General features: G+C 36.1%; 1 protein-coding gene across 1 annotated transcript in view; it reads right to left on the bottom strand.

Annotated features, from left to right (window-relative positions):
- The window catches only part of tafa5l (TAFA chemokine like family member 5, like), a 90,505-nt gene extending 73,182 nt beyond the window's left edge, over positions 1-17,323 (bottom strand). Inside the window, exon 1 of the mRNA XM_073868167.1 lies at positions 17,187-17,323. Coding sequence (XP_073724268.1) covers positions 17,187-17,286 — 100 coding nt within the window. The 5' untranslated portion in view covers positions 17,287-17,323. The remainder of the gene's footprint in view (positions 1-17,186) is intronic.
- Positions 17,324-25,479: the final 8,156 nt, after the last annotated feature.

Genomic DNA, 25,479 nt, shown 5'->3' with positions numbered 1-25,479 from the left:
GCTGACAGACAAATCACCGAATCATTAACTCAACACATTTACTGCTGGGATTTTAAGGGGTTTGTATCTTAAAAATCTATTGATTTGAAGCTCAACCGTTAAGAACATGGCCTTAAATAATTATAACCATTTTATAAAATAATAATAACAAAAACATTATATTTTGAATGCAAAACTTACAGTATTTTGTAGGATTTATTTCCTTACAGAAAGCCACACGAATTTCACATGTGCAAAACATGATGCATGTGAAACATGGTATTGAAACATTTCCATTTGAATGAATTCCTATGTAAAATCTCATATAAATTCCCACAAACATATGTGTGTCACATGCGATTGGTTTTTACATGAGATTCATACAAAAAAATTCTAAAACCACATTTAACACGTGATCACACATTAAAAACATGTTTTTCTGTAAGGTTTAGATTTTTCCAACATCTTTTTTATGATATTATGAGACAATTATGAGATTTGACATGATAAAGCCCTTTGCGGTGTATTTTTTAAATATTGAGCAACTAGTTAAACATTTATTAAATTGCTACAGGGAAGAGCAGGGCACAACACTTTTTGACTTTGGCTCTATCATTCAAAAAGTACTGAAGTTAGATGAATCCTTTTTACACAATCAACACACACACATCTCGGCTACAAATGAACACTTAAAGTTTGTTTGTGGGTTCTACCGTTATGGTACAATTAGACACTGAAAGTGACAGGAGTGCAAACATTACCCCCATAGGTGGGGTTCAGTGTAACAAACAGAGGGTTTGTTGTAACACCTGCTAGAAAATTATTAAACACAAATAATTCAATCAAATTCTATCTATATACTAAAGGTGGATATTGTTTATATATCTGCCTATAATAGATAGATATTCACACATTCATCCATCCATCCATCATCCTTCATCTAACCATCCGCGTATTATGCAGCAATGCTTATAAATATATTTAAGACAAAAAAATCATACTTTTATGTTATTTTCCCTGATAATGTATTAACAGTTATCATTTTGATGAATAGTATTGACATTGTTTTTATTTCATTATCATTGTATACCTGAGACTGTGTGACAACTAAGACTGCTGTGTAAAAATGTTTTCAATCCCAGCTATCAGTTACTAGAAGATGCTGACATGTTTCAAAATGTTGTTATGTTTTAGATAACAAGACAGTGATTAGGATAAAATATGGTTGGATTTGATGAATTACACATCTAACTCAGAAATAAAAAAACACACATAATGAAGAAATTTACTTTCATGTATCCAAAACACTCTTTGTTCAAAATCTTAACCAAAACACATCAAAACTTTTCACAAATGCACAAGGAGATCTTCTGACAGTAAGAGAAACAGATTGCTCAGCCCTGTAGAAATATGTAAAGTAGCCGTGTTACAAATAACCCGGCTTTAGTTTGTGCACCCCTCACCCATTCCCCTGATTAACCATGATAGTGAGTTTACATCATTGTTGCTTTAAGTCTAAACTTAAGACATTTTTCTTTAACAAAGCATTCACATAAAATGTCAAGTAAATGTACCTATCCCGCAATAGTTAGTTTGTCCAGAACAAAGCATTCAGATAACTCATCTGGGTAATATACTTATGCCGCAATAGTTAGCCTGTCTGGAACCAAGCTAATTTAAACCACAATACTGCATGACACTTGCATTACATGCGAACAGCCCCTACGCTAATAGGATTCTGTTTCTTTCTCCCTGTCTCGTCCTCGACCCCGAGGACAATGAGGCAAACAGACCCAGTTCTTGCTGATGTGAAGGTCATCACACCACTGATGATCTACTGACCGTCCGTCAACGTGATGCCCAGCCGATACCTGACCAACAACCACCGGCTGAACCAGTTTAATCCGCTTACCCGTTTCATATCACTATTGTGTTTATATATACAATATATATATATATATATATGTATCTCTCTCAAGGGTTTTTCTCCTCCTAGGAGTTTTCCCACAGGGTTTTTCACCTAGGGGTTATTTTCATCCCCGGGAGAGTCAACCAAAATTGGCTTAACTTAGCACTTTTCTGTATAAGTTACATTAGTACTTGCATTTACGGTTTATTCTTAGCCGCTGTATTCTGCTTCTTATATTATCCATCGATTTCTTTGTGTTTTCCCCTACATCTATTCATGTAAAGCTGCTTTGAAACAATTAACAATTGTTTAAAGCGCTATATAAAAAAAAAGTTGAATTGAATTGAATTAATAGATCTCTGTTTTTAAACTACTAAAGAAAAGTAATTTCAAGTTTGTTCTAACGTATAAAAAAAATAAAAAACAAAACAGACTTTTAACATAAAGCCATCATATGATCTTATGTATTCATGCTGTTTTTGTTAACAGTGAACTGTACTGTTATGTTGTTGCACAATTTGATCTACACTCAACTACAACCATTCCTTCTAGGATGTAAAGCACCTGAACTGAACCATCTTCCCTCTCTTCGTGGTGCATCCCAACCATCTTAAAAAAAAAAACTTTAAGCTGGCCTGGAGTCTATGGTGTGAAACAGATGCAGTGAATAGCTTGTGTCGAATTGTCAGATTGTCAGGCGGTCGGTCGGGCGAATGCTCGGCTGTCTGTGTCGTTCTCACTAATGCAGCTTCACCCTGACAGCGGTAGGAATCTTCTCCCGGCTCGCCGCCAACCCAAAGCACAGGCAGCATGGAGCAACACATTTATTTTTCATCTGGCCATTTTCCCAGCAAGCAAAATGCCGTCTTTAAAAAAACGTCCGACCGATGTCGCCTTCGGGAAATTGTGCATTCTCCAGGTGGCTCGGGCGAACAGAAAGATATTTAAATACAAATCGACTTTACTTCCTCAGATTGACAGCAGTTCTGAGAAAAGATAAAAGCGCAGGGACACAAAAAGCTCTCCAGACTCTCAAATCTGGCATGTCTCATATTTAAATCATGGGTTAAAGTTACTGCACGCTGTTAACCTGGGACCTCCAAACGGAGATAACTTATGGCAAACGTTAGAGCCTGAACAACGCTTCCCGCGAGCTTCCCGCGGTGTGATACATTGCCGCCTTCCAACACCTGCCTCCAGATACTGTTTTAGGTAAAGCTTTAGCTCCTGATAAGAGATGGCTATCATGCAACTCTTCATGAAAGATGAATCCTCCACACACATGTATCATCTCCAAACTCACAATCCAAGCTCTGTGCACACAACCTTAAGCCTTTAACACATAATATTAAATATAATACATCCCAGCCCAGTATAAAACCCATTATCTTCCTAGTGGAAGCGTTTGGAGAACTCTTTAAGCATCTCCTTTAGTTTTTCTAACCAGTTTGCATTTTATTCATTTGTGGTTCCCTGAGGAACGCAGGTTTATCAGGCAGACGTGTCTCGTGCATTTCAGCTGTTGCACAGATTTTGGTTTTATAATGTTTGAAACTCTCTTGCCTTCATATGTGTTCGAGACACCCAGTTTTTGTCATTTCTCTGGGCTTGTGATTCCTTTGTTCGGGAAACTTGAGTGGTTTGGGTTGTAACAGACTCCAGCGTGTCCTCAGCACGTTGGCGTAGTGATTAGTAGCTTGTACAAGCTTTTGTTCCTTCAGCAACGGTAGGCTGTTGAATGGAAATGAAGTGTTATTTTTATTTCTCCATGCATGCACAAAGCTCTTTAGTGCTATCGGAGCGCATAAGTTAAGAAAAATGAAAGTTCAGTCTGTAGATGGAGTCGATGATCAAATCTCACTATTATCCTCTACTGACAGAGCGGATAGCAGCATGCAAAATGAATAGTGTGGGGTTGCTTAGCAACGTGCAGATTCTGACAGTAACCACGTACTGTAAGATGAAAAGAGAACCTGGGTATGTTCACGTGACCCGACACAAACACACAAAGTATCGTTATTGACTACTCAATTATGTCAAGATGGATTCTGGGATTTGAACAATCCTGTGAATCTGTTTACTTTGAGGTTCTACTGATCGACCACTTAAAGCAGCTGGAAATTATAGGTGGAGAAAAAATCACAAAGGAACATTGCGTGGGAGAATTCAAGCCGTAGTCTGTTATGAGAGTTATCTGATCTGTTTTAAATGTGTAACTGAGTAAATTTGTTTCTTTTTTCACATATTTGTCACTTTAATGGATGAAATGTAAGAGGGAGAATGAGAGCAGGATTCAAACATGTTCAACACAACAGCTATCATTTGCCAAGCACAACATTTGGGTTCTTGTAATTCTTGCAATAACACTCTTGTCAAACAAACAAAACTATACAGCAAATCTGTCCAAAACTTGAATCCCACTAACTTGACCTCATACCTTGTTAACTAACCCTCAAAACAAACATTTGAGATTACTGTAGGAGCATTAAAGTTGACCTTACTCAATGTCAATATTAAAGATATCATGGTCATATTTGTACACCATGAACTGGAAAAAAAGATTTTTGTCTTGGTTTCAGTAAAAATATCTAAAAATTCTTAAATTAAGATGCTTTTTCTTGAAGAGCAAAACGACCCAAGAAAATAAGTCTAGTTTTTAGACCAAAAATATCAAATGTAAGTGATTTTGTGCATTAAACAAGCAAAAAATCTGCCAATGGGGTAAGCTAATTTTTCTTGAATTTTTCTTGAATTTAGTGTTTAAGAAAAATGTTCATGATTTTTTTGCTTACCCCATTGGCAGATTTTTTTGCTTGTTTTATGCACAAAATCACTTACATTTGATATTTTTGGTCTAAAAACTAGACTTATTTTCTTGGGTCGTTTTGTTCATGAAGAAAAAGCATCTGAATTTAAGAATTTTTAGATATTTTACTGAAAACAAAAATACTAATTTTTTTTTTCTTGAAAATCATTTTTGCAGTGTGCTGTTTACATAATGTAGGAAGAGTTTATGTAGAAATCACAAAAAAAACTTTAGCAGGATTTTCACTGGGTCAAAAATATCAAGCCCTCCCATAACACCAAAATCTCACTTTTTAACATGGATATTGTTGTTTTAGGATTAAAAAATGGTAATTTAGATGCCGTAATTGCTAGAAAAAGCCTCTAACGTGACCAGGACACTCTTGTAAAAGAGATTTTTAATCTCAAGGAGTTTTTATCCTGGTTAAATAAAGGTTTGAATGAAAAATCATAAAAGTCAGGAGGGAGTTTTTTGTTGGTACATGGCTCCAACTTTGACTTGGATGTATATGAAACACTTTTTGACTTAAAGAGATGAAAGATACCCCATAATTCATTCGCCTTCAATCAATCCTCGATGTATATGATTATTTTTTTTAGACAAACACAATTGGAGTTATATTAGAAAATGTCCTGGCTGTTCCAAGCTTTATAATGATAATAAATGGTGATTCTGATTTCAAGCCCAAAAAGTCCGTCCATGCTTCACAGAAGACAATCGATGCCATTACTGGAGTAGTAATAAATGTGGAAATAATTTTTTTACTGATAATTTAGGCTACTTGTCTTTAAAGGTGCTCTAAGCGAATTCACGCGTTTTAGACCATAAAACACTTTTTTGTTACATACAGCAAACATCTCCTCACTATCAGCTTGCTGCCTGTCCGCTGATCAAACTGTAAAAAAGTGCGATCTCTGTAGACAGCCCAGGCTTCGCAAACTGCAATAAAAACACAGTGGCCAAGCCTAGCACCACGAAACACAACAAAGTGTTCAACTTCCAGCCACTAAACGTCAAGAAGGATTTGGGCGCGTTCACGAAAGCACGGAAGGGAGGGGGAGGAGTTAGCTACGCTTCGTTTGTTTGAAAACAATTCAAACATCAACAAAAAGTGACGTCTCACAGATTCGCTTCGCTTTAACAATATTTTAAATGTATATGAGGCTAGTGGTTATTTATGAAGGTCACATGGGTTAAAAACAATAACCAGGCATATTATATGTACTATAATGTACATTTATTATATGTACATCAGGTTTATTCAAATCTTACCCTGGAGGGTCAAGCACTACAGAGTGTAGGTCCAACCCTATCAAACTTAACCACCTGTGATTGTCTAGTGATCGTGAAGACCTTGATTAGCTTGCTCAGGTGTGTTTGATCAGGGTTGAAGTTAAACTCTGTAGTGCTCAGCCCTCCATGGCAAGACCTGAACAGCCCTGATGTACATTATCATCTACCATGCTTTAACCAAAGAGATATGGCGAAGATAGTAGTCAGAAGATTCATGATGATGACAGCATGTAGGATGGCTGTGCCACAAATAGTTTAACGTACCAGGCAACATCTCCAGGTGCTCCTTTGAGGACCAGGATAAAAATTTTATGTGCAGCCCTGGTCATATGCTACGTTACGAGAAGCTAGTTATTTTACCTTGAAAAGTTTTAAATATTGATATTTCTCACACCACAAAATCACATCAATTGCCCTTAGAAGACCTTTATTAACCTCTGGAGCTGTGTGGATTATTTCTGTGAAGCATGAATGCACTTTTCTGACCTTTAAATTATAAGCACCATTTATTACCATTCTAAAGCTTGGAAGAACCAGGACATTATCTAATACAACTCACATAAAGTGATTGTGTTCATCTGATAAAAGATAATCATATAAATCGAGGATGGCTTGGTGGTGAGGGTGAACTATCCCTTGAAGTTTCATGTTTTGATTCATTGAAATGCATTACTCTCATCATGCAGTATTTATCTAACAGCAGCTTCAGCACAACTCACTGAATTTTAAGAGTGAAAATTTTGGTGTTCAGCATCTGGTGTCAAATATTAAATATTTTCCAAGTAAAATAACCTGTTTCTGAGCATCAGTAGAAGTCTTAAAGTCAACAATCAAAGGCAAAATATACTGATCTTATACAGTACTGAGTTATTCACATATGGAGTAGATTACTTATGAATTGTAATCTGTTACTGATTACAAATTACATGACAAAATTTGTAGTCAGTAATATAATCTCTTAGATTACACATTGTTGGTAACGTAATCTGACTACTTTTGGATTACATTTAGATTACTTTTGACAAATCTTTTTTGATTTCAAATATATAAAGAGGGGGAAAAATATATTTAATTCTATTTCACCTACAAGAGCCTTAAGAACTCATTTTTAAAGTGCAATGTACAGACAGTTATTACTTCACAATACTAACACGTATTTACTTTGCTGTTGGTGTTAACTGAGAGTAACACATTGAATAAAACAAAATCACTCTTTATGAATTGAAAACATATTTACATAAAATTAAGTTAATAAAAATAACATTTTTAAAATATTTTTCACGAAATTCATTGCAACAACACTGCTAGGTCTAAAATTTCACCTTACAAATAAAACATATAGGGGCGGTTTCCCGGACAGGGATTAGACTAGTCCTAGACTAAAATAAATGTAAGAGCTGTCCAAACTGAAAACAACTTGTACTGACATATCTTAAAGTACATCAGGGCCCTTTGTTTTGTCTTAAAATGCACACAAGTAATGTTTTTAGTAAGGCATGTTTTTTAAAACTAGTTATATGTCCTAATTAAACTAAGGCCTAGTCCTGGTTTAAACTAATCTCTGTCCGGGAAACCACCCCCTAAAGTTTCTTTAAACATGAAATGGTGTCAATACATCCAGTCAAGGATGTAAGTTTTATGTTGACATTGTTGGGGAAATTAATAAAATTGTCTTCAGAGCGCATTATCACAAAGGTTAATCACTGTTTACATGAACAATAGTTAAAGTAGTATTTTTGTTTTCATAATCTTATTTATTAAGGTTACAGGCCAAAAACAACAAATATACAAAAGTTCATTTTTATTTATTAGTTTTGTTTAAATTTAAATGTACTTTTTTGTAATCCCAGTAAAAACTCTGGCAGGGCAAGTTAAAAACTGAACAAAATATTTACTCCAGATCTGCTCCACCCAAAACATGCAGAAAAAAGTAACACATTACACTTCATCACAAAACACATGCCATTATTTACTGAATTTTGTTGGTTGAATAAGACAAAGAACAAAAAATGTTGTAAAAAATTTGAATCTCATTTTAGTCACAAACGGACATCAGCGGTCATAAGTACATATAGATTTGGTAGAAATTATGAGATGTGCATACAGACATTTTCACGAACAAATCATGATTCAACAAAAACCTTTGTATCAAAATTACTTCTAAAAGGTACAAAAAATTTAGGAACAACAAATACCACCTGTATGTAATAATTATGTCTGCTAAAATAAAAAAATAGTCTAATTATAATGTATATAATAATGTTGATATATAACATTTACATTGTATATTATAATATTTTCTATATAATACTGTATTATATACATAATCTATATTGTTATTATATACAGGATATTATACATTATTATAGCCTACTTATTTTTTTACACATAAAAGAAGATAAAGAAGACAAATCTTCACGCTTTCCTTCCTCACTTTTTAAATCTCTATATGAAAGTGTCTGCTTAAAGTCTAATGTAAACATCATGTAAATGTAATGAAAAGTCCAAATGTCAATCACTCGTGTCAGTTTTATTTCAGACACAGATGTGCGTCTTTGTCATATTAATTAAATGTCATATTAATAAATGTCTTTGTTATCTCATCCTTTAATGTTACTCCAGTGGACACACAGCACTGGCTTCTTCCATCGACAGCAAAACATCTCAAATAAAAAATGCAAAGCAAAACAGGATATTACCGGTAATAAATATCATTAAGGATTTCTTTTCAAGCTCTTTTGCTTCGGTAACAAACTGCTCTGAAATTTTCTGCGGACCAGCGCTGCAGAAAGCTCTTATACGGCGCTGGTTTGGGCGTGTTTTATGCAAATTACCAACCTTGTGCACACGCCCGCTCATGTAGAAAACTCCAAATTCACTAACGTAAGAACAACTATAAGAACTAATTCATCATGCATGTTGTGAATTAGGCAGAACGTTTTTGTGAGAAGTTTAAGTGCGTATAAATACAAAAATGTATGAAACCCATTCTTACTACTGACTTATATGGTTTATAAAAATGTATCCAATTTAAATTCGATTCACATGCATTAGCAGCCTAAAAGGTCATGGGTCAGGGCTATTATCAAAAGATTTGTAACATTTTTAATCAGTGTGCAGACTTTTTGTTAACATTTGGTTGTCCGGCACCTGAACCCAATCTGGGTACTTTGGATGTGCAAACCTTTTGGTGTTTGTTGATTCAAACCCAGTGAACACGCATACTGATAAAAACTTGCACTGTAAGTTGGATAAATATATGGGCCAAATATATAAATGTCAAAAGCTGTTTAGTATAACCTATATAACCTTCATATATTTACTGATCTAAACACGTGGTCTCCAAACAGGATCCATATTCCAGTATGATTTGTACTTATGTAAGGCTGGTAAACCAAAACCTGAAATGAGTTGTGAGATAGAGAGGCAACAAAATGCAACCCAGTCTGTGATTTTATGTTTTCCACATAAAATCATCCTACATAATGTGAACATTGAAATACAACCATCTTTAATATTGACCGAGTAAGATCACATCAAAGACTGAAATCAATATGTGATGCGCCTAATTTCATCATTAGATTATGAGACAAAGAGTTAGGAGTAAGTGCATTGTATATCCCACATGTACAGGAACATTTAAGAGCTGGTTGATCATATAGTACCTATTTTCCACTATAATGGTACCATGTCATTCCAAAACTAGTAATATTTGCAAATAAAGTTGTTTTATTCTAGTCATCATTATTAGAAAATAAATTGGCTGCAATGCGGCATTCAGCAGCGATGTGTCAATCAACTGAAGGTAAACTGCATCACACTGGGCGTATCCACTGCTTTGGGAGCAATCAAGTTTTGTTTTGCATCAGTCTTGCCAGACTTTGCTGCCAGGCTTATGTGGTTTGTATTTTTGTTACAATAAGCAAAATGAATACACGGTAAAACGATAGCATGCTACAGCTGGGCACCACAGGTACTGGAGTTTGCATGAGGGAACGCAGAACACTGCAGCATTGGCCCAGTAAACACTAACTAATATTCAACACCTGCCACCGCTGTGCATGACATAATCAGACATTTATCAGATCAGGGCTGCACTGGATTGGAACATTATCAGAGACCTGAGAGTACTGAAAGAGGAAAAAATTCAAGAACAAATTCACTAAACAACTGTGCCAGTATTGCATGTGGCGCAAATACCTTTGACACTAACTTCCTCAATCCAATTCAAAATCCACACCAGTTATCAAATCCAAAATGCAGTAAAATGGCACTGGGGCAGTTTCCCGAAGTCCCAGAATAAAATGCATGTTTGATCTGCCTTCCTAATATAACGAAGGTCTAGTCCTGGATTCATCTAAACCAGTAATTCTTAAAGTGTGGTCCGCGGAGTCAAAAGAAAAGATCAAGCATCAACTGAAAGCAGCAAAAATCTACAGATCTAGTTTTGTAATGTACTAGTTTTTGATGTGTAAAATCCCTGTAATTTCAGTGATTTTGGACATTAAGGGGAACATTTTCCTAACTTTTTTATTGTTTTTACCATTGTTACAACCATAAACTTCATACCCACCACCTTAGTTTTAAACTAATGGCTCTTTGGAATGACATTAAGTGGGACCTAGGCTGTAACAATATGTTTAATTGCAGTTTTTTTTCACATGTGCAGTTTGTTGTTTATATTAATCTGCAACTCATTTCACATTTACTTTTTCAAATGAAATAAAATTCATATAATAATTTCTGAACATAGCATTGCATTTGTGTTTTAAAAATTTGTTTTTGACTTAAAACAGATGCATATTAAACTTAAATTTAGCTTATCCTTCCTATTTTGTTGTTGTTTTTTTTTGGGGGGGGGGGTGTTAGAGTCGGATTCTGTCAGGTGGTCCTCAGAAAAAAATTGGAAGATAAAGTGGTCCTTGGGCTGAAAAAGTTTGAGAAACACTGATCTAAACCCTGTCTGGGAAACTGACCCTATTCACATAAAGTCATGCATTGCAAAAACATTTCCTAAATCTAAATCTAACTAATTATAGATGTGGCATAAAAGTTATTTGTGTACATTTTCTTTGGATCATGCCAGCAGTTTATTAAATACATCTCGTTGGCATTATAAAAATATATCCGGATCCCAGTAGCTACGATGACTTTTATTTGGCAGATGCTTTAACTAAACAACTTAAAGTGCATTTAAGCATTATATCAGTATGTGCATTTCCTGGGAATTGAACCCATGACCTTGGTGTTGCCAGCGCTCTCCACGTGAGCTTTAGGAACACTGCAGACTGAATATAAAAATATTGAATATTGAAAATCCCTTGGATGAACCTCTTACATGACTGACTGCACGTGAAAATTAACTCTATCAGCATGCACCATTTATTTTTACGCACTGTTTATTCTTATTTATTCATATTCAATTCCCCCTCCGATTCCCTGTTTATTTAGCGTGAATCCCAAAATTCGGTGCAGGGGCCGCAGAGACAGAGCGAGAGAAAAATTGAGAGCTAGAGTGAGGAAGAGAAAGTAAATACGACATATTGTTTTCTCTCTCTGTCTGTTTATAAATGCATCTAATGCCCTGGGTGACAGTTTTTTCTTTAGCATTTAAATAATTTTCCCATCAGCGTTCCATTTCAAATATTCGTGACAGTGACGGATGGAATGTAAATGTACGACGGAATTCCGCCGCACCGAACGTCCCACGCATCTCACCGTACCTGAAACCCCGAACGCGCGTCGAACCATAATGAAACCTTTGCTTACATTTGTTTGAACAGAGCACCTGGCAAGACACAGAAGTCATTGCACAGCGGGGAAACTATTTGCATTGTAGCACCATTTGCTCAAATGCATTTTTCAGAAAGATGACACCTCTGTTTTGCATGAGGCCTCCAAGAAACACGTCTTAATCTTCTGTTAGGGCCAAACCACCCAAATGGACAGAAGAGCTGAATGCCAAAGAGATGCACGACACGGGTCGATTCAAATAAGCATTCCTGACGTCTCTCTTGAGGTTACGACACAGACTTAGACGCTCACTAAATAATGAGACGAGTCAAAACAGTAGAACTAATGTAACGGTTTTAAAGAGTGCAGAGGAAGCGAGAGGTTAGATGATGCAGAGAGAGAGAGAAGGCGCAGATAATCAAGCGTGAACACGGTCTACAGAACGTAGAGATATAATCTGGTATTCCAGTGCCTGGGCAGTCAAGGCAAAGCAATCATCATTTGCAGCAGAACGTTGAAAGTGTTCATTGAGATCACGACTGCGAGTGTGAACGCGAATACATCAATCACCATCTCAGACGAAGGCCGGATCAGTGACTTTGCTCAGACAAGCGGCAAAAATCTGATTTTTCTTGGCGTGTCTGACTCGGATCTGTTTAGCTGCTTGTAGTCTGAACAGCACAAAAACTTTCCTACTGTGATTTTTTTTATCTGTGTGCAAGCTGTATCATATTTAGCATGAATAGTTATTTGTGTTCATGCACTCAGAGTATGTTTGTTACTACACCGCTTTAAAGTGTTTTACATGTAAATAATATGTTTATTGTGGCTTTAAAGGGGACATATCTTCCCACACCTTAGTTAACTTCAAATTCAAGTACTTTTCAAGGACTTTCCAGGTCCAATACCCTCAAATTCAAGGACTAAATGTGGGGACACATTTCAAGTGAGAGCAAGGTTACATCGTGTTATCTTTTAAGATACATTGTTACAGATCCCTTTCGAGGGAACTTACACTGCGTCACTGCGATGACACTTTGGGGACGCCTCCAGGTGTAAGTGTGTCTGAATGCGTATATATAATATTCAACCAATGGTGAGGATTAACGACAAAGACAGGGTGACGCGGGAGCCAGGAAGTATATCGCTATCTGAAATATTGCCAAAGACGGCATTACAGGGACGCAGGAATTATGGCAAGGGAGACGCAGCGTCTCGTTCCCCTCTTAGAGAACAACAGTTACATACATAACCCGAGACGTTTTCACGTGTCAAACACAACTATGCAAAAAAGCATTTTGGTATGAATCAACATTCGCATACAGAAGATATAAGCATTTAAAGCAAACAGTTTAGCACGTGTGCTTAAAGTCTAGAATTTTTATGATATTATCCTACACTAAAGAGGGAATAATGTGGATTTTTTTCCAGAAAACTTCTTGCATAAAATAGATTCAAGCACTTTCAATGACCTGTATCTATGAAGGTATATTTCAAAAACTTCCCAGGGCATTGAATTTTTTCCCCAGATTCACAAACTTTCAAGGATTTCAAGGATCCGTGGGAACCCTGTATAATACAATAAGTAGCAAAGTTTGTTAATGCAACTTTAATGAATTATATAATTAAATTCATTATATTATTAAATATAATTTTTCTACAGTATTTTACTATGGTAAGGTTTCAAAAATGCAGTATAAGCAAATTTACTACAGTTTACTAAAGTAAATACTAATAAATCTGAATCTGAAGGAGTTTTATGGTCAAGTGCTCTTGCACACACAATGATTTTTCGTTGATGATGAAAGCTTCCAATACACACATCTAAGTACAACTATAAATCCATTCAAATCAGAAAATATATGAGACAATATATGAGTACAGACTAACAAAAATATAAGAGATAAATACAGCATTATGTCATGTTTTAAGCAAATTACTTTTGCTTTGGTTTTTAAAGCCACACTGAAAGCCCTAATGTTATTTGTCCTTTAAAATTCAAGTAATCATTAATAAACATTACTTAAAACTTGTATTTTGGATCCATAGCTTAACAATCTTAGTTCATTTAACTTATTATCATATAAAAACCCTAAACTAAAAAATTTAAGTGCAATGAACTTAAAGATGGTGTATGAATTTTAGTGAGATTGCGAATTGCAACCAACCGCTCAACCCTCAATTTTAAAACTTTTAAGTGCACTGTACAAACTTCAAGTTTGATAAACTTAACTACTTCGGAAGACCCATTACTCAGTTGAATTTGTCAACTACTTAGGGTTTTCAGTGCACAGCTATAGCTTGATGTTTTACCATTGGAGCTACAGGAAAGTTACGTTTAGCACATTCGATATAATTGACATAAACATAGAAACACCAGGTGCCACGAATCAGCCAAGCATTTCCCTGTTTATTACCAGTCCAATTGTCTTTAAAGAGCTCGTAGACCCGCAGACTCCGTGAAAACACCTCGACTCCACACCCCCATTAAATCGTGCAAGAAAATAATGACTGAGCACAAATGGACCGAGTTCCAGTCGTACGGTGAATTACATCATACGGGTAAATAGAGTGACCCGTCCTAATTAGTGGACAGAATAACAGGATTGTAACACTAATCTAGGCCTGTTGCTCTGCGGCGCTGCTGTCATTGACCGAGAGCAGAAACGGGAGCGGGAACTGAAGCAAAAACTATTCATTAGCCATAGTCTCCAATGCAATCAATAACACGCCTTTCCAATTACACAGCTCGAGATCCGCAGGAAATTCGTGCTGTATTTAAAGCAGTTAGTAGCGACTGCTGCGAGACTTCGACACAAGACTCCCCCTGAAGCCAAATAAACTACAGATGTGGAAACAGCTCGCGCCCCTTACTGGGTCCTTCTCATTTTAATATGGGCTTGCAAAATGCGTTTTCATCTTCTTAATTGACCGTGGATTCAATACAAGCTCAGCCGCAACCCGGAGCTATAAAATTCTTTTTACACATTTTAATCAATGTTTTCAGAGATATGTCTATGGGAAATGATTAGGATAATGAAATATAAGGCAAGACTGATTAGATCCCCTTCAACGCTCCATCAACACGGATATTGCTAGGTTCAGATTGAGGGGCAAATGATGTAGGGGGTATTTGTAATCTGTGAAAACCCATCTGAAGTCATTTTGTTTGTGATTTATTGTTATCTCCATACACAATGTAAAGAACATTCTGTGAAAATAATCTTGATATCTTTAATAATGACCAAGATCATGGCAAAGACTGAAATCAAACTTTGATGCTCCTCATCTCAGAATTAGATTATGAGACTCTAATCTGGATTTTACAGAGACACTGCAAAAATTATTTTCAAGAAAAATATTTCTTAGTATTTTTGTCTTGTTTTCAGTAAAAATATCTAAAAATTCTTAAATCAAGATGCTTTTTCTTGATGAGCAAAATTACCCAAGAAAATAAGTCTAGTTTTTACACCATTAAATATCAAATTGAAGTGATTTTGTGCATAAAACAAGCAAAAAAATCGGCCAATGGGGTAAGCTAATTTTTCTTGAATTTTTCTTGAATTTACTATTTAGGATAAATGTTCAAGATTTTTTTGTTTACCCCATTGGCAGATTTTTTGCTTGTTCTATGCACAAAATCACTTACATTTGATAGTTTTGGTCTAAAAACTAGACTTTTATCTTGGGTTGTTTTGCTCATCAAGATAACGCATCTTATTTTAAGAATTTTTAGATATTTTTACTGAAAACAAGACAAAATACTAATTTTTTTCCTTAAAAGTATTTTTTTGCAGTGCAGGGTCACACATTTGAAAATTTGCAGCCCATTCTCATGAAATGTGTATAAATAACACGCAGTCGTGTGATACACACGCCAAAATCCAATTTTGCATGCATATGATAGTTGAATTAATACGGTGCATCTTCACGTGTTGTTTTATGTATTGGTTTCTCTTTTAAGTTTTTTACCATTGTTGCTTGGGATTGGGGTTAGAACAACTTTTTGTTACATAAAATGACATCCTAACCCAAACTCCAATTCTAACACCAACTCCAAGCGCCCATAGTTTAAAAATAGACAAAAACATGGAGAAACCTATATAAAAATGACATCCTAAAGCAAATCCCAAATCTAACAACAAACCCAGAAAACAATGGTAAAAAAAGAAAAAGAAAACAAAAAGATGAACCGTATTAAGTGAACAGGAGGGACTGTCGTATCATATGCATGAAAAATTGGAAATTGGCATATTTATTGCACTGCTTGCTATACACACTTGAATTTATTAATTTAAAGGGACATTTAAAGACTTTTTAAGATGTAAAATTAATTTTTGGTGTCCCTAAAGTAAATATGTGAAGTTTTAGCTCAAAATACCCCACAGATAATTTATTATAGCATGTTGAAATTGCCACTTGGTGTGAGCAAAAATGTCCTTTAAAATGCAAATGAGCTGATGAAATGCAAACACTGATCACCATAATGGTGGTTTGTTGAAATGTAATCTCAATTGTGCTGTCAATTATTTTCTCTCTCTCGCTCTCTTTCTGTACTAAATGGCCGTGCCGTGGTTGGATAGTGCCGATTAAGGGGTGGTATTATTATAATAAGATCCCCTTCTGACATCACAAGGGAAGACAAATTTCAATAAGCTTTTTTTACATGCTTGGAGAGAAGGGTTCAGATTTTCATGAAATGTCCCCCTGAAGATTTTTTAGATATTTGTTTACTTGAGAACAAGACAAATACATGAACTAAGTATGAAATAATTTTAGGAGTTCAGGCAAACTCCAAACCCAAATTTTCGAGATTACAGGCAGAGCAGAATAGAAAAGGATTTCACATGAAACCCTAACAAGGCTAGAAAGAGTACTCTTGATATTAACAGACAACAATTCTCAGAGGAATTAACTGAGAAGTGTTTTGCATCCCCCTGTTGTTTGCAGTTGGATGAAGGCGTGCGACGACACTGCCCTGTTTGTTTAACAGACAAGCACGAACACAAAGCACCCGCGCGCTCTTCCGTAACAGTGGCGATAATGCTGTTTACATCATCTCTCACCGAACGGACGAGACAATCACAATTATCTGGATACATCGGATGCCCTCGCGAGCGCGTGCCGTGACAGCCCTATACGTTTGCGTGTTATAAATAGCCCTGTTGTAGCTGGGAAGGAGACGCCGTCGAAACCGAATGCATGCCATAACAATGCTATGATGTCTTTTTGTGGAGACATGCACCCCTAGCCCCGCCTCCCACCTGCTTTAGCTGGGTAATGAAATATGTCTACTGTGATGTATGGTTGCTGGAGAGCTCCAAATCGAAAATTGAATCACACTAACTTAATTTGCGGTCGGGGCAATCAAATTACTTGTTTTGGCCAGAGTATTTCAACCCGTGCTGGCGATGAATTCATCTTGGTGAGAGGCCTGTCAGAGAAAGACATGTTTGCGGGTATCACCTCCAGCTGGAGAGAGAGAGACGCGTGGTCCGGGGGGCAGGAAAGATGCCGGTGGACACCGTGCCGAGGTTATCATCTCACGAATTGCAGCGAGGAACATTTCTGGGTGGTTTGCTACAGTACTCGTGTATCCGAACTCTCCTAGGAACAATATGGAGAAATTGCAGTTAGTTACAACAACTCTATATGTTGTGTTTACATTTCAGAGCCCCCAAACGGTATTTGGACACTTGAGCAACACTTAAAAATGTTTATGGCATTGCATTAGATTGCAAAATATAAAAGTGGCCTTTAACAGGAAGATAGCACAAGTGTCGTTTTTAGGCCAAACTTTTTAAACTAAAGAAAGTTGTTTGTTTTCCAATATTATACAGTATAGACCCCTTCAAGGTTTGTAAACATTGAATGACTATCGGGTGCGCGCGCAGCATTGTACATGACTATGACCCTGTTAATATGTAAATGCAAGCATATTTTGTTATTTATCTTTGTAAAATAGAATGAAGTTACATTTTTATTTGAAATTTCAGTTTTATCGAATGTTTCAAAAATGTTTTAAATTGTTGAGAATAAAACAGTTTGAACACTATGGGGCGGTTTCCCGGACCAGGATTAGCTTAATCCAGGACTAGGCCTTATTTTAATTATGACATATAACTAGTTTTAAACAACATGCCTTACTAAAAACATTACCTGTGTGCATCTTGAAGTAAAACAAAGGGCCCTGATGTATTTTAAGATCTGTAAGTGAAAGTTGTTTTCAGTTTGGAGAGCTCTTAAAAGTGTTTAAGTCTAGGACTAGTCTAATCCCTGTCCGGGAAACAGCCCCTATGAAAATGAATAATATCAATTTTCAACATATACAACACTGCAGCGGGACAAAAGTAACAAGTGTTACTTTCATCCCGACAGGATCTCCTCACATTTAAACCCGATTTACTTTTATTTTGAAAAAAAACCTCTAAAGTGAAAATAGAACACTAAATAAACTGTAGATTGATCATCAAACCAGAAACACAACACGTCATAAGAAAAAAATGACCGCTTGAGGAATTTACTTAACATGGTTAAAAACACCTTTCTGGATCTACACACGGAAAATGGTGAGTAAATAACGCAATATTTGTCATGTCTGTGAAGGGTTTGTGTGCTAAAGATGCTGTCATAGTTTGGAATGCAAATGTTATCCGGGCTCAGAGAAAAACACTTTGTTACTTTCGTCCCGCGTTACTTTTGCCCCGATTCTCCCCTAGTTAAAATGATGATGTGTTGCAGTCGTGGTCCTCTCTGGAGTTTATGAAGTACAGAGAAATATTACAGTTATTAATCGACCAGAACGTTAATCCAGTTTCTCTCTGTCAAGGCGTGCATTTTAAATTTCAAAAGTACAAAAGACGGCAATGTCACAAATCTGTGATGTAGCACACAAGAGCCAATGAGCGTTAGATATCACTGCCGTAAAGCTTCTTGAGGTGCGATATTTAAATTCAAATTCATAACGAATGCAAGATTTGACGTTTACGGTCGCTGATGAGAACTAAGATCAAGACCGCTGGATCAAGAGCTGAATTTGGATCTGTTCCTCACAATCATATGAATGAAGATGTGGATTACAGTGAATGAATAAAATCTTTTGTGAATTTATGTTATGTTTTGGTGTAATGATTGTTGCATAGGAGAAAACACCTTTTGTGTGTTATAGCAAATAAACTAAATATTACAAAATGATTACAGAAATTTTAACCATTTGAAGGTTTTAAAGTATAGTCTGTTAATATTGTGTTATTCTCTGAAAGTCATGAACATTTCATAAAGTAAATGAGTAAACTGACTTAAATAAACAAGTAAACATCTCATGAGTAAGAAATGGCAATGCACGTGAATATGTACAAATCTGTACATCTGTTAATGCGTAAATAATTAATGTATTAGTGCTGTTGATTAGTCATATAATACATTTCAGTGTGTATGAAAACATAAGAAAAATGTATGTGTATTCTCATGCTGGTATATACAATAATTGTTTATATAGTTATGCTAAAGAACTACACCTGTGTTTATTCCACTATAGGACTCCTGCATGAACTTGAACTGACTTTATCAAACTTGTATGACTTATTTGTTTTGTGTAATATATTTGAAAAGCATCCATATAAAGGAAGAGAATGTGGACTGGTCAATCTCCAAAATAACAAAACACTTCATAAAAGAGATTCATTTGACTTTTGTAGTCCATTTCAGATTGGATGAAAGGTGTAAAAAGTGGCATGGCTTCAGAAAACTTGTAATATAGTGCAGTAAAAATATCGACCTTTTTTAGCTTTCAATATATATAAAACGCAGCCAGTAAATTCTTCAAACAATTCACCTTTTGTGCTCCACAGAACAAATGTGACCCTGTCTGTAAATCCAAGTCTTATAAGTTTGATATCAATCATTGATATGACCTTACACAGTCAAATGTGTAAAAATATCAAGGCTATGTTTTCACAAAATGTACTTTAAATTATACAAGATGTAGAAAATCACTTAAAGATGGGTTTTCAAAGGCAGTGTTACAAATATGGGAATAGTAGTAATATAGGTTTGGAATAACACAATGTTAAGTTAATGACAGAATTCAAGGGTTAACTTTTGTGTAAGCTGAAAACAGAGATATAGGCTCCACAAACTTTCCTAATGGTTCTTCACAGAGTGTTTGAAGAACGCTTGTGGCTGCTGAATGGCATCTTCAGAGCGCAGATGGCTGAGAATGAGATGGCCACTTGTTTGGGCTCCCCGTTGACGCCTGCGCTGTTCAAAGAAAGAAAATCAATCAGCGTGACAGACTCATCCACCTCACAAACACTCCAACACCTCTCTTACCTGTCACATCATTTATAGTATACCAACACACCTGACAGATCAACACACGCGCGCACACACAGAGCTCCAGTTTCATCCTTTCAATACTTCTGTCTTCAAACCATTTATCAACAGTTTAAGGGGTTCTGAAGGAGAAATAGAGAATATTTGAAACACACCGCTTTGAAACTCAAGTGAGTCAGTCTAGTCCAGTCTCGGCTTATAAATAAAAAGAGAAGAAAGAAATTATAACACACACACACACACACACACACACACACACACACACACACACACACACACACACACACACACACACACACACACACACACACACACACAGTTTTCCAAATGCAAATTCAAAGACATTTTCTTCTCATAGCCAACAGCCTGTTTAAAATGCATTACTTACATCATAAAGCATGTTTAGCACCTGTCGTAAACTATGATATCAAAACAGATGTAAACATGGTAACAGCAGATTAATCTGCTATCATATTCATTTGAAATATTTCTGAATGCAAATAGAGTCTATGGGCTCTATCATACACCCGGCGCAATGCAGCGCAATGGGCGACACAAGTGTCTTTTGCTAGTTTCAACCCTGCGCAATAATCATTTTCACGTTTAGCGCCACGTTGTTTAAATAGCAAATGCATTTGCGCCCACTTTTGCGCAAATGGGCGTTCTGGTCTGTGTTCAGGTGCATTGTTGGCGCATTGATATTTTGAGGCAACTAAAATAGACTACGCCATTGACCAACAAAAACCTGCTCTAAAGTCTAAAGTCTATGGCGCAATATTGTTTTTGTTATTTAAAGAGCGCAGTTAATTATGCGGCTATAAATGGGACGACAACGCGGGTTTGCTTAACACATACATGAATGCGCAGCAGCACAAAACACTTTTAAATATGAAAGATTAAAGGATTGAATGTAAAAGATTATTATTGAGTCTCTTGGACATAAATGAAGACTAATTATGAGATGTTGGAAGGCGTAAAGAGCTGCTTCACCTGTACCTGTAAGTAAATAAATGCTTTGCTTTAAACAAATGCATCTATTTTTAAATGTTTTTTAAATGCTACCTCACAGATTTATTGTATATGATGACTCTGTACCTGTGGATATGGTGAGATGAGAAACATTTTAAGTAATGCTTTTTAAAAATCCCATGGCGCTGTCCCAGTGCTGAAACGCTTCGGCTCTCCGTGTGTTTGTAAAATCTTTATCTCTTGTTTTTACTTTTAGAGTACAAACCTTTTCTTGCAAATTTGCAAATTATTTTATGAGATTACAATGATTATGTTGGATATCAATACATTTACAACAATTAAAAGCCTGCTATTTGTACTTTTATAACTGAAAGAAAATGGCTTTAAGGTTTTAATCCAAAAAATTTAATTTCAATAAAAATGAAAACGACACATTTTTTAACATTAATCTTAAACTGGGGGTCTTCTTCCTCCGCTTAGTTTTTCAGTTTACAAAGTCCGTCATCTAAATAGGGATTAGACATAGCGCCAGCACAACTGGCTTTTAAAGGGGATGAGATATAAGACTCTCATTGGTTTATTGCACGTTACGCCCCAAAACACACCCATTACTCATTAGGAAATATGAACAACCCTTTTCGACCGTGCGCTCGGCGCACAAACCATTTTTCCCATTGTTGAATTAGCATCGGACATGCCCATTTAGACCATGCGCCATGCACTTTAGACAATGCACTTAGATCGTAAAAATAGGGCCCTATGATGTTAAAATGTTAATAAAGTTTAGTTTATACAAAAATCAAAACTCTTGTAAATTATGGGTAGCTTATAGATAAGCAGTACACTTTAGAAGAACCATATTTAACTGTGCGATTGTACAAATGTACTGGAAAAAGGTTTAAATGGTGAAGAGTCCAAAACTTATTTGGCATCGCAGTGAAGAATCTTCTCCAGCATCTTTATTTACATTTAAGTAATGCAATTATTATAAAGTTACTTTTTTGTTGTTACACTACGGGCTGTTAACAAATAGTAAAGAAAAATATAAAAATCTGTTTGAGAAACAAACGGTTAGTTACATCTAGTTATTTACTGAAAACTTTTACTAACACTTGACACTTGTGCATATTGAAATAGGACACATCACGCCATTGACGTCAGACGTGAATGTGCCATGCAAACGGCGACCCAAATGAGAACAACATGCTCATTTATACACTTCAACGAAATATCTGCCAAACTTTGTTGTTGTTGTTTCTTAAAGAAGTTGCTTGGCTATTATGTGCAAACTCTCACATCTTTGGAGGTGTGTGCAACATATGCTGATGCTAAAATATGAGAGCTGTGTAGGAGGAGATAAGTGTGAAAAATCACAGTCCATCTGTGAGAAAACAAAAGAAAGATCTTGTAAAAAAAACAATGGATAAATCCATATAACGCTTGCAGAGTAATATTAGAATAATGAAATGTATACACATTTAAAATGCATTAAATTTCACTTTCTGTATCCACATAGTGCCTTTTGGGGGCTCATTAAAATTATACATAAATCTGAGAAACAAAGGTGAATGCGTTAATTCATTTGTTGCTTGATAATACACTTAATATTGCTCATTTCCCAGCATGCAACATTACCTTTTCTCCTGCACATTAGCTTCCATCCATGTGAAACGCTTGACTTTGACTTCTAGACCTTTTGTACAGGTTACGTAAAGAACACAGGACATTTATTCTCTAATGTGTCTTAATGTCCCTGTTCTTTCAGCCATGTTCAGTGACTATTCAAAGGCAACAACCACGCCATTATCAATCCATCTGCTGATAAGAGCGAAACACAGGTGGAGAGAAAGAGAGAGAGAGAGACACAGGTGGAGAGAGACAGCGAACGAGAGAAAGCGTGGGCTGAACTGTCACTCACTGATTAGCAACAAGATGGGAACAGCAAGGAAATGAGGATATAGAGAGAGTGTAGAGAACCATCAATGACCTTTTACTTTTAGCTTTTACTCTTCCACAGAGCGAGCGAGCGAGCGAGAGAGAGAGAGGGAAAGGAGGTGAGTGAGCACTCCATCTATTATTGAATTCCTGAATCAGCTTCCCAGAATAATGGCACTCTCGTTCAAAGTAAAGGATCTGGAAGTCGGTGCACCTTCTCTTTTTCTTTCTTGCCCTCGGCACACTCCTTTTCCCAGCGTTTTAGCACACGTGAGACTGTAAAAAAGCCTTTGGCTACACCTAATCACACAATATCAGTCACCTCCTTCATTACCGCAATGACCTGGATGCTGTCAGGGGCTTTTGGGTTCCAGTTCGTGAGTACTTACCACCCCCCCATGATCAATATTTCAGCTGTAGATGGGTCCATGAAGAGGCCTCCTGCTGATAAATATGTGCATAGAAGAGTCGTTCCATGTCTCCAGTTTCTCCATCGCGTCTGATGGATGAGAGCTCCAGTGTTGGTTGAGGAAGCGTGGAGCATGTGCTTGCTGGAGAGGTAATATTTAGACAGATCACAACGGTCCACCTGCAAATAGGATTGTGGAGCAAACCAGGTGGAAAGACAGAGATGGAAAATGACAGCAATAGGAGGCTTGGGGCTAGAATTAGCAAAACAAGCGAAAGAGATTCAGAATGCATTATTGGTACACAAAAACAATATAAAACAGAGCAATAGACAGTCATGTATAGGATCTGTGCATGCAGATATTTGGAAAGATTTAAGGATTTATTTTAGGCTTTGATTATTTAGATTTCATTTAGTAAATGTCATTTTCTTTTCAGTTTTTTAACTATAGGTCTACCTTTAACTACCAATAAAACATTTTGTCCCAAATCAGTGGAGAAGTCTGCAGATTCTGGTAAACAGATATCAGCTGTCATGTTGTATTGTTTGTGCAGTCAGAGCTAAAGGGCAATGTTGGACATGGAGTGCCTGCAATCATAATAATGTTCACAATGTTGTCTTCATTCACTGCCTAAAAGCTTTTGTATGAAAGCAATATGCAAAAATATTAAAGATACAAATTGCTAAACTGGTCGAGCATTGCATTAGCAGCACAAATGATTCAATCCCCAAGAAACACATATATTCAAAAAATGTATATCATTAATGCACTCTGCCAAACACATAAACGTACTGTATAAACATGATATGGTTCCTGATAAAATAAGGTTAACAGTTAGTCTCTATGGGACGGCATTGATATAAACAGTAGCCAAATGACCAGGATCCATATTCTTAAAGCTTCTGAGAATCGTCTCCTAATTTAGCTTAAAAACTTTATGTGGGAGTCTTAGCTTAAAGGGGACATATCCTGAAAATCTATGTTATGCTATAATTGGGTCCCTGGTGCTTCTATCAACCTATAAAATGTGAACTCATTAACTTTTGGTCAACTATCTTTGCAAGCATGTAAAAATAGGTATTTAAATTTGGCTCCCCTTGTGATGTCAGAAGGGGATAATACCGCCCCTTACTCTGCACAATCTAACCACGACACTGCCATTTATTGCAGATTTATTGAGATCAGCTCATTTGCATTTTAAAAGGCATACCCAAAACGGCATATTTTTGCTCATACCTACAAAGTGGCAATTTTAACATCTTATAATAAATCATCTTTGGGGTATTTTGAGCTTATTTGACAAGTTAACTCGTCAATTAAGAGAAAACGCTTCCCTGCCAATGACGAGTTTTTATGGCAATCCATATTTCCACTAATATCCACTAGGTGGCGCTCTTACCCAACAACAAACACTGAAGCATCCACTGATCCAAAAACAGTAAAAACTCTGTGTACGTTTTGATCATCGCTCTAAATCTGATCTCTAACAAAAAAAAGTATTTTTGAAGAAACCTACCCATATTTGAGAGGTGATAAAAAGAGAACAAATAAAGTTAGGATGAAACTTTTATTGTTTAAAAGCATCTGTTCTTTCATTTGATATATTGTATGTTTATATATTTAAAAATGTCCTGGAAGGCAATACATTTTTCAAAAAATTATAAAACATGCTGGCGCTGGCTGGCAACTTTTTTTTAAATGCTGGCGGGGAAAGAGTTAAAAGCCGTTACAGACCCAAATCATCTCTGCTGCATTTTATCCAGTTTCTGGATATGTTACTGTAGTGATTACTTCTACACTGCAAAAAAAAAAATCAAGAAAAAAATGTCTTAGTATTTTTGTCTTGTTTTCAGTAAAAATATCTAAAAATTCTTAAATTAAGATGCTTTTTCTAAATGGGCAAAACGACCCAAGAAAATAAGTCTAGTTTTTAGACCAAAAATATCACATTTAAGTGATTTTGTGCATAAAACAAGCAAAAAAATCTGCCAATGGGGTAAGCAAATTATTTCCAGAATTGTTCTTGAATTTAGTGTTTAAGAAAAATGTTCAAGATTTTTTTTGCTTGTTTTCTAATTGTTGACTTATTTTCTTGGGTCATTTTGCTCATC

This window comes from Misgurnus anguillicaudatus, chromosome 5, assembly GCF_027580225.2.
Source record: "Misgurnus anguillicaudatus chromosome 5, ASM2758022v2, whole genome shotgun sequence".
Lineage (NCBI taxonomy): Eukaryota > Metazoa > Chordata > Actinopteri > Cypriniformes > Cobitidae > Misgurnus > Misgurnus anguillicaudatus.
Note: the sequence above shows the minus strand (reverse complement) of the source record. Positions and strands in the feature narration are given on the sequence as shown.